The sequence below is a fragment of the Triticum dicoccoides genome, chromosome 5A (assembly GCF_002162155.2).
Source record: "Triticum dicoccoides isolate Atlit2015 ecotype Zavitan chromosome 5A, WEW_v2.0, whole genome shotgun sequence".
NCBI classification, from domain to species: domain Eukaryota; kingdom Viridiplantae; phylum Streptophyta; class Magnoliopsida; order Poales; family Poaceae; genus Triticum; species Triticum dicoccoides.
Window position 1 is genome coordinate 5,231,120 of NC_041388.1, and position 14,672 is coordinate 5,245,791.

The following is a 14,672-nucleotide window of genomic DNA, read 5'->3' on the forward strand; positions in this document are numbered from 1 at the left end:
GCGATAGGTCAGCCCATAGCAACATCCCCGAACACGGTCTGGACCCAACCCAACACTAGATTCCCTCCGGTTCCACCACACCCGCACCATCCCCCCCCCCCTCTAACTGACGGCTGCTCTGCCTTCCGTGGAGGGGGGCCACACCACGGAGCCCCAAGACGGGTGTCTACGCATGCCAGAACACTTTCACACATGCGTCGCGACCCATGCGATGTTTCGGTGGCATAGCTACACCCCGAAGGCCATCCCGAATCCCAGTTGACCAGTAGATCTAGCCCTTTGACTTTCGCCGGACGGGCTTATATAACCGCACGGGCAATCGATATATGTTTTCTGTACATTTAAGTTAATGAAATTAGTATTGGAAAAAATAAAAAATAATAAGAGAAAATACAAAAAATATAAAAATATTATTAGAAATCTATGCCTACGGCCTAGCCGTCAGCATAGCTACGGCCATGGAACGGTAGAGCCCTGGATCGATGATGTGGCGTAGGGCGGGGATCAATGACGTGGCAAAAACTATGGGCCAGGCCTATGCCGACGGCCTAGCCGTCGGCATAGAAATGCCACCCCACGGGACCGGCGAACGACGCGGATCGATGACGTGGCGGCGCGGCGGATCGATGACGTCGGCGTAGCTATGCCGACGGCTAGGCCGTCGGCGTAGCTATGCCGACGGCCACCGTTAGCCCGTCGGCGTAGCCTGACGCCGTCAAACTGCCGTCGCTGCCTGGGTAGACGGGCCCACATGATATGCCGACGGCCTGCTCTATGCCGACGGCCCCCGTCGGTATATTCGGAGAAACGCCGACGGCTTATCTATGCCGACGGCCCCCGTCGGCATAGATGGTTATACGCCGACGGCCTTTCTACGCCGACGGCTTTAGTTGGGCCGTCGGGGTATGCCCATATATGCCGACGGGGGCCGTCGGCATAGATATGGCCGTCGGCAACTGCCTAAATTCTGGTAGTGAGCACAAAACAACCCCACGACTGCAGCCTTTACCGAGGCCGATTCCTCCAGGAACCATCACCCTTGCAGGAGACAATCAGACGAGCCCTCGTTGCCACCACAGGACGAACTGGGGAAGCCCGATCCAACCAAGCCCAAACAAAATAGGGCAGAAATAGTGTATCGGTCGAAAAAATATCTTTAATATTTATAGGAGTAACAAAATGATAGATTGTTAAGCATTATAGCTAGTAGCGATACCCAGGTGCACAACAGTAAAATGACGAATTTTTCAGACAATTATTTTGCCATTCGCAAAGTGTGACTTAAGAGCCAAGTTCAAAGTAAACATTGTTACCATGGAAGCTTCTCCAGATCCAGCAAACTATTACTCCCTCTGTTAACTATTACAAGATATTTTGGATATTTCAATATAAACTACATATGGATTGAAATGAGTGGACAAACACACTCTATACATTTGATTTAGAAAAGAGTTTTTTTTTCTTTAAAGATTTAGAAAATAGTTAGAACATCCTATAATTTGCAACGGACTGTGTATTTTATCTAGGTGCATATTTATAAATCATGCATATACGAAGCCACAAAGATGGTTCGTCACCTTTAGTCAGATACATCGCGATCACTGCCGCACATCTCTGACTTATCTAGGTGACTGATCGAGCACGTATATATTGGCCGGTTTATATATGTATCACATAGCAGCTGCGTGAGGGAGGTACTGAGTGCTACCAAATTAACAAATCAATCATCCAGGGAGAGATGTGGAGGCTAAAGATCGCGGAGGGCAGCGGCAACCCACTGCTGCGCACCACCAACGGCCACGTCGGCCGGCAGGTATGGGAGTTCGATCCTGCCGCGGATGACCCCGACGAGGTCGCCGCCGTTGATGCCGCCCGCCGCGACTTCACCAGCCGCCGGCACCAGATGAAGAACAGCTCCGACCTCCTCATGCGCATGCAGGTCTCCATTCTCTCTTTCTTAAAGCCAACACACAGTCTCTAGTACTACCTCTGTTTAAAAATATAAGACGATTTGCTAGGCCATTTTAGCCTACCAAAACGTCCTATATTTTGGGATGGAGATCGATAATACATGCCACCGTGCACTTGGTGTTCAGGTACAAACTAGCATAGCTCGATACTATATCAGATGGTTACAGAATGGTATGTTATATCCATATCGGCCATACTATATCAACCGATATGGCTGATATCTAATTCGACATGTCCACTAGTATAGACCGATCCATGGAGGACAACAATTCTTTCTTGGAAAACAATGTAAATAACATTATGGATTTAAACTTCATCATATTACCAAAGCCAGGCATAATGTTTTGTAGAAACTCATATAAATATTGTAATTTTGTAATTCTTAACAAAACGATCTTCTGAGTTTTTCTTAAACTTTCTCTTAATTAACAAGTTAATAAACTAGGAATCTAAGCATTGATATCATATTCTCTCTTTTTTTACAAAAAGACATGTTTTGAACACGAATAATGTAAAAAAATCAGATATTTCTTTCTTTGATGATATAACTACATATCACCCGATGTGTTGAAGCTAAACCCATCCAAACCCGATATCCGATATTTAGAACCTTGTCTCGGAGACATCAAGCACCATGCATACAAAAATAATGAAAACTATGATCTGATACATTCTCAACAATCCTGCGCATGAGAATTCTATGCATTACCACTAAAATCATAAAATTAACCTACTTTCATTTTCATACATCATGTCAACAAATATATCTGTGCATACATGTTATAATAAACTCTTTTTACAAAGGAAATTCTAAAAAATTGTCAACTGGGTTATTCTACTCCACTTTTAGATTACCTAAAAAAACTAAAGGTGAATGAATGAAAAAAGTGACTCACACTGCATACTTTTGCATAGCATGTGAACTACCTCCACGTGTTAGGGCTTCGCCGTTTACATGTGACAGCTAGCTGCCAAATTAACCGGGCAGAACTTTCTTATTCTTGAAGTCTTGAGCTCGTTTTGGGCCTGAAAGCTGGCCCAAAAGCCCAAGAGAAATGACCCTCGATGAGTTGATGTACACAATTTTTTTAGGAAAGGCCATCATGGCTTGCTTTATTATTTTTCAACACTTGCCTCAAAAAATATTAATTTTCAACACAAATTACATTGTCCACTAGTTTGTTGAGCATGCCTAAAAAACCTAGTTTGTTGATCAAGAAACCCATAGGTTCATCGACCCAACTACTATTACATCTATCACAAAGCTGAACTTAGCTACTCATGAGCTACATAATTAGCCTCAGGAAAAACAATGCATAAACATAACATTCCGTATCAACGTTGTGGTTTCCACACACACTCCGTGAAGATTACGCTGCTACATCCCACCATTGTGTTTGCCCCATGCAAAATTCAATAACATTCATAGAATCTAATTCTCCTTCGGCCTGATTGAAAACCATGGCGTTAACTAGTGCAATTAGGGAACAACATTGTCCTGTGGGTGCTTCTATGTGCCACTCTTTGCCACAGATTATCGGGCGAATGCACATGCAGGACTCAGAGTGGGCCAGCCCATATAGTGACTGTAGTGGCTAGTGAACCAGCTACTGTAACGAGCCTGGAGCAAGCTGGCTGCTGTAGCGGACAGTTTTAATCATTCTGTTTTTTGGAAAACATGAACAAAATATTTTTTAAAGGTACTGACATTTTCTAGAAAAAAAATGTCAAAAATTACTGATACACGATTTTTTAAATGCCAAACATTTTTCTGAAAAACAAAATAATCGTTTAAGTTCCAAATATTTTAGGAAAATATGAACAAATTATGATATTTTGACATTTTTTTCATATTGTTAACACTTTTCTGAAAGTTCCGAAAATTTTCAGAAAAAGGAAAGAAATTTTCAATTTACGAATATTTAAACTAATGTGGACAGTTTTTGAATATTCGCACACATTTTTAAAACAAGAATTTTCCTTCGATTTTTATAAATTTGAGAAAAAATCTGATCATTTTCGAAAAAATCTCCAACCTTGGAATTTCAAAGAAACATATAATATTTTAAAATGTGATGGAAAAGGACACTAAATAAAAAAATCGCCGAAGGAGAAAAACAAAGAAATGCAGAGAAAAAGGCAGGCTGGAACCTTATATAAGGTTTTAGAAAAACACAACAGAACCTTCTATTCCCAAATCCTTTATTCCCAAATCCGGGATTTGTAGGATATACAAATAACATAAATGGGTGTGCCATCTTCACCGTGCCTCGCTTGAAGGGTGCCTCCGAAACGCTTCTAGTAGGCTGGCCTATGTAACATCTATTATGTTCGTTTCTTTTTCTTCTCTGCTTCTACATTTGTTAGTTACTTTGTACGTTTGTTTAAAGTTTTCAAATATTCCAAATACATATATTCCAAAATTTTAATTTACTTATTTTTGAAAGACGTTCACCGCACATCAGGAAAACGTTAATACAGCATAAAACAATTTCCTACAACTTTCTAAAAAAGTTGATAGCTTTCAAAAATAATGCTCATGACATTTTAAAAGTGTTAGCCCATTTAAGAAAAAAATTCGTGGAATTAAAAAAATTGCATAATTCAAAAACATTTTTTGTACTATTTAAAAATGTAGGTAAGATTTAACAAAAATCACTCGTAACAAAAATATGTTCGAGAATTTTTTCAAAAATGATGATACAATGTAAAAACAGTTTTCAAATGTAAAAAAACTATACCATACAGAAAAAATGTATAACGTGTATTTAAAAATGTTTCGCACATATTAAAAAAGTTCAAACTTGTAATTTCTGAATTTGCAATACTTATTTGAAAAATAATGTACATGTATAAAAAAAATCCAGATGTATACAAGAACTCCAAACTTGTATTAATAATATTCATGTATTGACAAAACCAAAAATAAAAATAAAAATGAAAAAGATAAAGAACATAAGAAGAAAGGCGGTAGAAATCCAGTAATGAAACAATGAAAATTTAAAACAAAAAATCAAGGAAAACGGACACAAGAAAACACAGAAAAATAATAATGCGGAAGCTTCAATTCCCAGTCTGAACTGATAGTAGAAGCTTCCTAAAAACCTCACTTCTGGGGATTGCCTACTGCGAGATAGAATAGGCGAGATATAGGTCCCTCAAAAACAAGCTAAAGTTTACTATTTCACGCTTAAAGCCCCGTATTCTAGTAAATCAGTACAGAGAGCATACCCTCTCTCCTTTGTTCTATGGGCCGGGCCATATTGATCCCGAATCTTGAAGCTCCCAACTGTTTTGGAAAGTTTCTAGAAGCTTCTAGTTGATTTTAATAGTTTTTAGTTTTTCCCGGGTGTTTTAGGATTTCTATTTTCAATTTTCCTTTATATTTTCGTTTATGTTTTTTTCTTTATTTCTTGTCTGCTTTTTTTGAATTTGTGGACATTTTTCAATTTTGTAAACAAACTTTAAAATACACAAAAAAATTGAAAAACATTTTATGTTCATAAATCCTTGATTTGAAAAAATTGAAATTTTTCCAATTCGTGCACCCTTTTTTAAGTTTGCAAAAATAATTTCAAATTCATTATTTTTTCCAAATTCGTGAACTGTATATGTATCTGTTAGTTCTTTTTTAAATTATCGAACTCTTAAAATCCTTGAATACTTTTTCCAGATTCATAAACATAATTTCAAATTTGTGAACATATTTATTATTCTTGATTTTTTAAATCAAAAAGTTTTTAAAATTCATTAATTTTTAGACATTTTCTTATTTCTCGAAGTTCGTAAATTTTGTTTTCGAATTTATGATTTTATTGACATGTTTTTATCTATATAAAAAACCGGATCCTGGTTTTTTTCCTTAGAAACAAGCGAATGCAGCGAGCAAGCAGTAAACTTTAATGGGCCGCGGCCCGCAAGCATGCGCGTGAGTGCCAGCTCGCCCAAGTAGCGCGTAAGGTTGGCTCAAAAACAAAGTAGCGCGTAAGGAGCTGAAGAGGCGCTCTCTCATTCAACCTCCGCATCCCCTAAAAGAAAAACCTCCTCAAAAGGGAAAAAAACTTGAATTAGACTATCTGCACACTTGGTCGGACTAGGCTCGCCTACCTATCTTCTCCAAGATTTTGGTTTGGAAAATTAATCAAACTAGATGATACGCCGCAAGATTTGGTCATATGAAATATTTGGATTAATAATATATATAACTGAAAATACATATTATATATTGTATTGGATTATTGTATAGTTGCAAAATATTTATTGAATACAGGTACTATACTATAATGAACTTTGATGAGGTGATATGTGTGCATGGCTTATGTGTGCATGTTGAAATAAATAGAATCCGTGGGAAACAACTAATAATGAAAAATAATTTTCATGAATGTTGTGGTGGGTCTTTGATGATGTGGCATGTGTGCATGTTAAGATAATTGAGGTAGTAGGGATGGACTATTTAGGTATATAGGATATCGTGAAGTTCTGTAATTTAGATTTGAGAAAATAGATGTTCACTATGTTTATTTTTGTAAGGTGTCTTTTTTAAAAAGTCAAAAATTTCTACCTTTGAACAAATATATAGAATAATCTATCTGGCTTTCCTATTGCCATTTTGCCTATATATATAACCCTCTTTTTATCCACCCAAAGGTCGACCTCCTACTGGCTTCTCAAGAGAGAGAAAATCATTTCCTAACAATTTTTTTGTCGTGTAGCTCTCTAAGTCAAACAATCTCAAGATGAACCTTCCTCCCATCAAGCTGGAACAACATGGGTATCACATAGAAGAAGACGATGTCTTGATATCTTTGAGGAGGGCAATCAACCGATGTTCCACTCTCCAGGCACATGATGGTCATTGGCCGGGGGATTACGCTGGCACTTTATTTCTCTTGCCCAGCTTGGTACTTTCTCCTCGTATCTAACAACAATTTTCTAGACCTTTTCTTATGATTTCAATATGTATGAAATAAAGTCAAAATAATCTATTTCCATCTCCATAAGTAGATGTTTGGTTTTTCATGTTTTGATTTGCATCGACCATTTCTCTCAGATTGTAGCACTGCATGTGACTGGAGCACTAACTACTGTGTTGACATCTGAACATCAGAAAGAGATTCGGCGGTATCTCTACAATCATCAGGCACGTATACATGCCTACTGACATGATTAAAAAAATGGACAAGTATTTGCTGATATTATTGTTGAAGTATAGAATGAAGACGGGGGTTGGGGACTGCATATTGAGGGAACAAGCACAATGTTCTGTACTGTCATGAACTATGTTGCTTTGAGATTGCTTGGGGAGGGGCTGGATTCATGCGGAGCCATGCTACAAGCTCGGAGTTGGATCTTGGATCATGGAGGAGCAACTTTAACACCATCGTGGGGAAAATTCTTTCTTTCGGTAGGGAACATGACCATAACTCTAGTACATGTTGATATGCATTTCCTTTTGCACTTGATCTCCGAAGGAAATGAAATATAGTTGAGAATCTTGGATTTATTGACCATATCATTGAACATATGCTAGATTTTCAACCTAAAGAGGTCCCTTGTCTGATATTTCCCTTAACTTCTTGCTTTAGGTCCTTGGGGTATATGACTGGTCCGGGAACAACCCATTGCCACCAGAACTATGGATGATGCCTTATTTCTTGCCTATTCATCCAGGTTAGGGCCTCACACTTAAATTTATTCCTTTCCGTAGTTGAATTCATCCTTCAAATTTTCTCATGTGGCTCGATCCATACTATTTTACCTAATGTTTTGACATACTAATTTTTACAAAAATTAGCTACCTAGATTGGTTCCACTTGGAAAATGTCACTATTTTATCTTTAAAACAAGTTCACAATTTCACATTTAAGGAGGACTAGTGAACATTGTTTAAATTCTTGCTAAATTAATGGAACAAGGGATCACCATTGATTTCACCGCAGAACTACTCAATCCACCATATTTGCATTGCCTAGTAAGGGTATACCCGGTAACAATTGGCCTACCATTGCAAAACTAAAATTCAGATGTAAAGCTTATAGAAAATCTCTAATAATTCATAATAATAAATAAAATATTTTGTATAGTATATGTCATTGTGAGATGAAAACAAAAATATGTGATCGAATATGCCACATAATTATCCGCTCAAGTAGAATACAACCTTATTTATTATGACAAATTAATGTAATCAGACTAAAATCCATACATGTGTATGGACTATAGTCTATCAAAAGTTAAAAATGTATTTTCTGCAGACATCCTACATGGGTTTCATTATGGGTTATAGTTCAACAATGAGCAAGGCTATCTTTTTACAAACAGGAGATAGAAGATAGAAAATAATGCATCGAGTACCAAATACATACTAGGCTTATTCTTGCCATTTAATAACTTTTACTAATTATTTTTGTTCCATATAAACAGGGCGCATGTGGTGTAATTGTCGGTTGGTATATTTGCCCATGTCATACCTATACGGGAAGAGGTTTGTGGGTGCTACTACATTAATTGTACTAGACTTGAGGAAAGAGCTCTACAATGTCCCGTATAATGAGATTAACTGGGACAAGGCTCGCAATGGGTGTGCCAAGGTATCGCTCTTATTCACTTGACCGTTCCTATCAACTATGTCATCTACTTTTTGATTTGAGGTATTTTTTGTCGAGTCTAGACATTTGTGTTCGACCCTTTTGGTTATACAATCATGATATTTTATATAGTGTAGCATACACCACATGAAAACAACTTAAAATTAAGCTTTCACTACAATATAGCAGGCAATGCAGGTGCATAAGGCTGCACTGGTGAACAAATGAAACTACCGTACAACGTTGTACAATTCAGTAGTTTTTTCTCTTAGTAAAACACAAAGCTTGTGCTTCGATGCACTGATAAAACTTTACAAGAATAAGCCATTACAACTGAAAACCTATGAGAGATAAAAATCCGCAATCACTAGACAAACATTTACAACAAACTCTAGACCAACAAACAGTGGCCTCAATGCCATAGAAGCACACTAATGACATCGCATGCCTCCCAAAATCATGTTGGAAGGCACATCTACAATGGCGGTCAGAATCAGGCCACACCTTCTTTCAAGAAGATGGCAAATCGACAACAATTATTCTATTGCCAGTTGCCAGCCTCACACCACCTTCAAAGACCTCTCACCTCACTCCCAAGAATCCCGAAAGGGCACAACAAGACATCACATCCATGCTGCAGCAACACTTGTAATGCCAACCTCCGACCGCACCTTGAAAACCATACCACCACACATCTTGAAACTTAACCTTACGTTTCTTGATAATAAAATATTAAGGAAATCTTTGATTCACTGGAGTCAAAACTGTAGGAGCAGGAAAAGGACCATAATGACATGTATTCCTATACAAATTTGAGAATTAAAAGAACACGGGGATTTTAGTCTTTAAAGTGTCTATTCTTGAAATAAGAAGAACACAAGAATTCAAATAAGCATTGTAAAATCATAGTCAACCCTAGCCTCATTATACCTATGGTTAAGAGGTAGTGGCATGAAAGATTAGGCTTTCTTTAACCATGATCGCATAACTTATGGCCTTTTGGAAGTCTTGCCATCTAAAATGTTAACTTTGCTTGAAATGTAGGAAGATCTTTATTATCCCCATTCACCACTACAGAATATTGTATGGGCCACTCTCAAGAAAATTGGTGAACCGGTTCTTATGCACTGGCCTGGCAGCAATTTGCGAAAGAAAGCTCTGGACATTGTCATGAAACATATAAAGTATGAGGATGAAACAACTCAATATATATGCATTGCTCCTCTCAATAAGGTAAAGAGATGTTACTTTGAGTAAGCTTTGCATCATTGTTTTTTATAGCTCCAAACTACAACTTATCATTATATTTGTGTTGAGTTTAGTAAATTTGTACATTGCTTATCAACTATATTTGTTTCTTTTTATTATTTTCTCTAACAACAACTAATTAGTTTAAATTTACAAATAGATGTTGAATATGATTTGTTGCTGGGTAGAAGATCCAAAGTCAGAGGCATTCAAACTCCATATTGAAAGAGTATATGATTTCTTATGGGTTGCTGAAGACGGCATGAAGATGAAGGTGTCAACGAGTTCTCCTTCATGTTTTATTATATTTTCTTCATTGGGATATTTTTTATTAGCATTATCTGAGGTGGGGGCAATAACAAGACATAGTGATATGGACAATTTGATTTCTTATGTCTCATTTACCTAATTGGTTCAAATATATAGATATATACGACAACACGTGAATGCCCAGCAAACCTTTTTTATATTAGCAATCAGTCTAACTCACTGATATATTAGTGGTGGATGTGTAGAATCCCACCAAGTTCAAGTCCACTCCACTTGAGTTTTAGTGCTTAATTCTCCTCTATAAAACACAAATAGTTCCACCCATATGTTCAAAAAATCAGTATGATAGTCACTTACTCACTTTATTTTTTTAATGTATAACGTATTTTGACTCAAGACAGAGATTTAGGTGTCCATCCAATTGAAATACTATGGGAATATAACTCAAGACTGTCTCATTGTTGTTTTTGGAAGTCATGGATGGTAGCTAGTATGAGAGCGGGAGAATAAGAACATATATGTTTAGCACAAAATAAGTAGGATCACATCATAAATTAAAACTCACTCATTTAATAGAGTCATCAAAATGTATGTTTTAACAACATGCTTTTAATTGATGTAATGATAATCTGTACTATTAAATTTACTCTAATCTTAGAACATCTTGTGTAGTCTTACAATGGCAGCCAGCTATGGGATACAGCTTTGACAGTTCAGGCTATATTTGCTACCGGCCTCACAAAAGAGTTTGGCCATACAATTAAAGTCGCTCATGACTACATCAAACATTCCCAGGTAAATATACAAAATGTTGCATGGTAATATATTGTCCAACACTAATAAATTAGGTGTAGATACTCAACAATATTATGTGTATCTGATGTGCCTAAAGATTCGTGCGGACTGCCCTGGAGACCAAAGCAAGTGGTATCGCCATCTATCAAAAGGTGGATGGACACACTCAACTGCTGACCAAGGGTGGCCTGTATCAGATTGTACTGCAGAAGCATTTAAGGTAGTCCTCGCCACAATTTTCACTTTCAGCGTAACTTCATTGAAGTTTCTAAAATTTTAGTAATTGCGGTACATATTGAAATACCTCTCTTTTAGCCAACATATTTCGGTAAATTCATTAGTACAAACAAATTCAAATAATTTCAAATTATAGTTTGAAATTTCAAAATATTTTGGTGGATCACAATCAAACTCAAGTGAAAATAATTTTCAAAATACATTTTGATTTTGGCTACACAGAAATATTCAAAACTTAAATTTAAAACCATGATCCCTGCACATTATGTTTGTATTCTTCAACCAAAACCTTTGTGCAAATACTACCATTTCGGCCCATTTCTTTAAACTTTGGTAGGCTAAATTAGTAGAACGCACAGATTTTCACCATGGCTAACATGCATGCGTGAAAACTAACAAGTCTAAGTGTGCAACACCTTGGCCCAAATTGTGACATCCTACATGCATAAGACCCGTCTTGTATTTCTATTCTTGCTTTTACTAAATGTTTTTTTGGAATAAAATGGTTAACCCTAAGGTTCTACTCTTGGAACATAAGTTTATATACACAGGACACATTCACTATGTTTCTTAGGGGACGCTAAATCCCCTATGTGGGACTTGTCACACGAAATAGCTATACTTGGGCCACATGGACCTCCGTAGTAAATGGGGCCACATGGTGTTGAGTCTAACACAAATTATCATGGATACTCTTTCCATGGAATTGATTCAATACAAAGGAAAATTTTCCATATTATTTTCTCTGGAACTGATTCAATACAAGGCACCAATTCTAGGAGTGAAACCAATGACACACTGATAGGAATAAGCTAAGATTTCATTATTTCTTCAGGTTTTGTTGTTGTTAACTAAGGTTCCTGAACTGGTTGATGAGCCTATAGAAACAAGCAGACTTGATGATGCAGTCAACATTCTACTATCTTTGATGGTTAGTATCTTCCAGTCTTAATTATCATATTTGTGTTCTCTTTTGCCAAGACTAGTTTCAAGTGATTACTCACAGTTGATAATTAAGAGACTTTCATTTTCTGACTACTTGGATGAACAACTTAAGTTTTAAAAGTCTTATTACGTAATCTTTTGCAGAATGACGATGGCAGTTTTGGTGCATATGAGCTAACAAGATCTTATGAATGGCTTGAGGTGAGCTACCATATATAATTCCTTTATTCTAACTAAAGACATAAGGAAGAGTTTTCCTCTAGAACGCACGAGGATTAGTACATGCGAGGAAGAAACACTTAGTTTAATCTACCATATTAAGTTGACGTCGTTTAGCAATTCTTGGTTCTACCAATCAACCGACTATAAGTTTTCTATACGTACATGTGTCATGCTCACTTTTATTTTTTCAATCACTTCAGTTGTTGAATCCTTCTGAGAGCTTTGGCGGCATAATGATCGAGTATCCGTAAGGGACACTAACCATCAAATGCTTAATTAGTTATTTATGTTGCTAATTTTCTATTAATCTGTCTACCTTCTTCTATTGATTCACATGCAGGTATGTTGAGTGTACATCATCAGTAATTCAGGGTCTGGTGTTATTTAGAGAAATGTACCCCGAACACAGTCGCTTGGAAGAGATAGACAGTTGTATCCAAAAGGCTGCAGACTACATTGAGAGCATCCAATGGAGTGATGGATCATGGTTTGAATTTCTTTAAATTTGCTCTAGAAGTTCATGTCTTTTTATTCTTACAAAATGGAAGATTATTTTCACAAAAAAGATTTTGAAATATTAAATTCCCGGACTCTGCATAATTTGAACATGTGTTGTTAATTTGAACTACAGGTATGGTTGTTGGGCTATCTGTTTCACATATGGTACTTGGTTTGGGGTGAGAGGATTGGTTGCTGCAGGGAGGACGTATGTAAATAGCCTAGCAATCAGAAAAGCGTGTGAATTTCTTTTGTCCAAGGAGCTTCTCCCATCTGGAGGGTGGGGAGAAAGTTACCTTTCCAGTCAAGACAAGGTACATTAACTTTCTTCATTGTAGACCTATTTTGTTTCATGTCTTAATTAATCTAATTAACCATGTCCTAATTAACTAACTTGTAACATATATAGGTTTACACCAATCTTGAAGGAAACAGGGCTCATGCAGTTAACACTAGTTGGGCCATGTTGGCCCTAATTGATGCCGGGCAGGTCAATTTTTATCCTTCTTGTCAATCTTACATCCATGTCCTTTATTGTTTACTATTTAGATCACTTGTTAAGTTGTAAATTGTACACAATGTTATAGACAAATCATGTATTAGTTCATAAGTACAATGGACATATATCATTATGAATTGAATTAGTTGTATGCTGACTATAGTACAATATGTTTTTTGAGTGAACAGGGTCAAAGAGATCCTGCATGTCTACATAGAGCAGCCAAGATTCTGATGAACTTCCAATCAGAGGATGGAGAGTTCCCTCAGCAAGTAAGTAATATGTCCTTATCCCTTCTCTTAGTTTATGTGCAACGAAATCATGGGTTTTCCTCGTAAGGGCAAGTAATAGTACGATGATGTATATGCAGAAAAAATAATCAACCTTCACAAAATTCAATGAAAAGATTGCAACTTAAAAATATCCAAGTTAATTAGGTGATCTCCTAGTAGTATGTTGCGATTAACTTGGTATGTTTGCTCAATTGACAGGACATTATTGGAGCTACCAACCACAACCTTATGCTCACTTATGCCCAGTTCAGGAACATATTCCCTATCTGGGCTCTTGGAGAGTACTACCGGAGAGTGCTTCTGGTAGCTTAAAGGAAACCATCGTTATGTATATATAGTGGTTGGGAATTACATACTTCTTTGTGCTCTCCATCTCAGCTAGAGATGGGCATAAATATATTGTAGTGAATGGTGTTTTTTTACTTGTATCTAGTGCTATTGGTTTTAGGAGCATGAACCTTCTTTCGAGAAGAGTTTTAGTGTTACTGACCATACATGTGCTACCATATTCACTACCAGTATGAGCTATGTGATCAAAATGAATGTACATGATCACATTAATCACAACCATTTAGAACATTCGTATATGGACCCTCAATATGTAAATTTTCTCAACATCAATACAAGCCTCTTCCCCGTCCCCATTTCTAGCGACTAGGGTGGTAGGTCCTCGGTGGACCAAAGAAAACAATGTGTGTGGGGGGTGGGGAGGTGGCGGTCTCTTTGGAGATTCCAAAAAATGAACATTTTTTCTTTGAGACATAAAAGGTTTGTGAATTTTGAGTGGGGGTATAGCTTGCGAATGAACATTGTTTCGGACAACCCTTGAGCCTTCGATCCCATTGTTAAGATTTGTTAGAACTTTATGATTGGTTGCAACTCCAACTGATTACCATGCTCTGCGTGTGGCGCCATTTTTTGCTTTTGCTGCTAAGGATCCCACTCCTCGACGTTTTTTACCTGCTGCCAGGAAAACTGAAAGATTTAGCAGAAACCAGCAAATACAACACTCAGAGGGAAGATACTGTAATAACTGAATCGTTCGGAATAAATATAACAAGTTTGTTGATATGTGGATGCTGGTATCATGTATTCCCTCAGTAA

General features: G+C 37.1%; 1 protein-coding gene across 1 annotated transcript; it reads left to right on the forward strand.

The window, feature by feature from the left end:
- The first annotated feature begins 1,703 nt into the window (after positions 1 to 1,703).
- LOC119298740 (cycloartenol synthase-like) lies at positions 1,704 to 14,187 on the forward strand. The gene is made up of 18 exons (XM_037576027.1): positions 1,704 to 1,939; positions 6,687 to 6,875; positions 7,025 to 7,114; positions 7,187 to 7,378; positions 7,560 to 7,644; positions 8,398 to 8,564; positions 9,606 to 9,794; positions 9,970 to 10,083; positions 10,752 to 10,874; positions 10,972 to 11,094; positions 11,947 to 12,042; positions 12,201 to 12,257; positions 12,479 to 12,525; positions 12,619 to 12,765; positions 12,910 to 13,090; positions 13,186 to 13,266; positions 13,464 to 13,547; positions 13,767 to 14,187. The coding sequence occupies exons 1-18, from the start codon at positions 1,739 to 1,741 to the stop codon at positions 13,878 to 13,880; spliced, it is 2,280 nt and encodes a 759-aa protein (XP_037431924.1). The 5' UTR covers positions 1,704 to 1,738; the 3' UTR covers positions 13,881 to 14,187.
- The last annotated feature ends 485 nt before the right edge of the window (positions 14,188 to 14,672 follow it).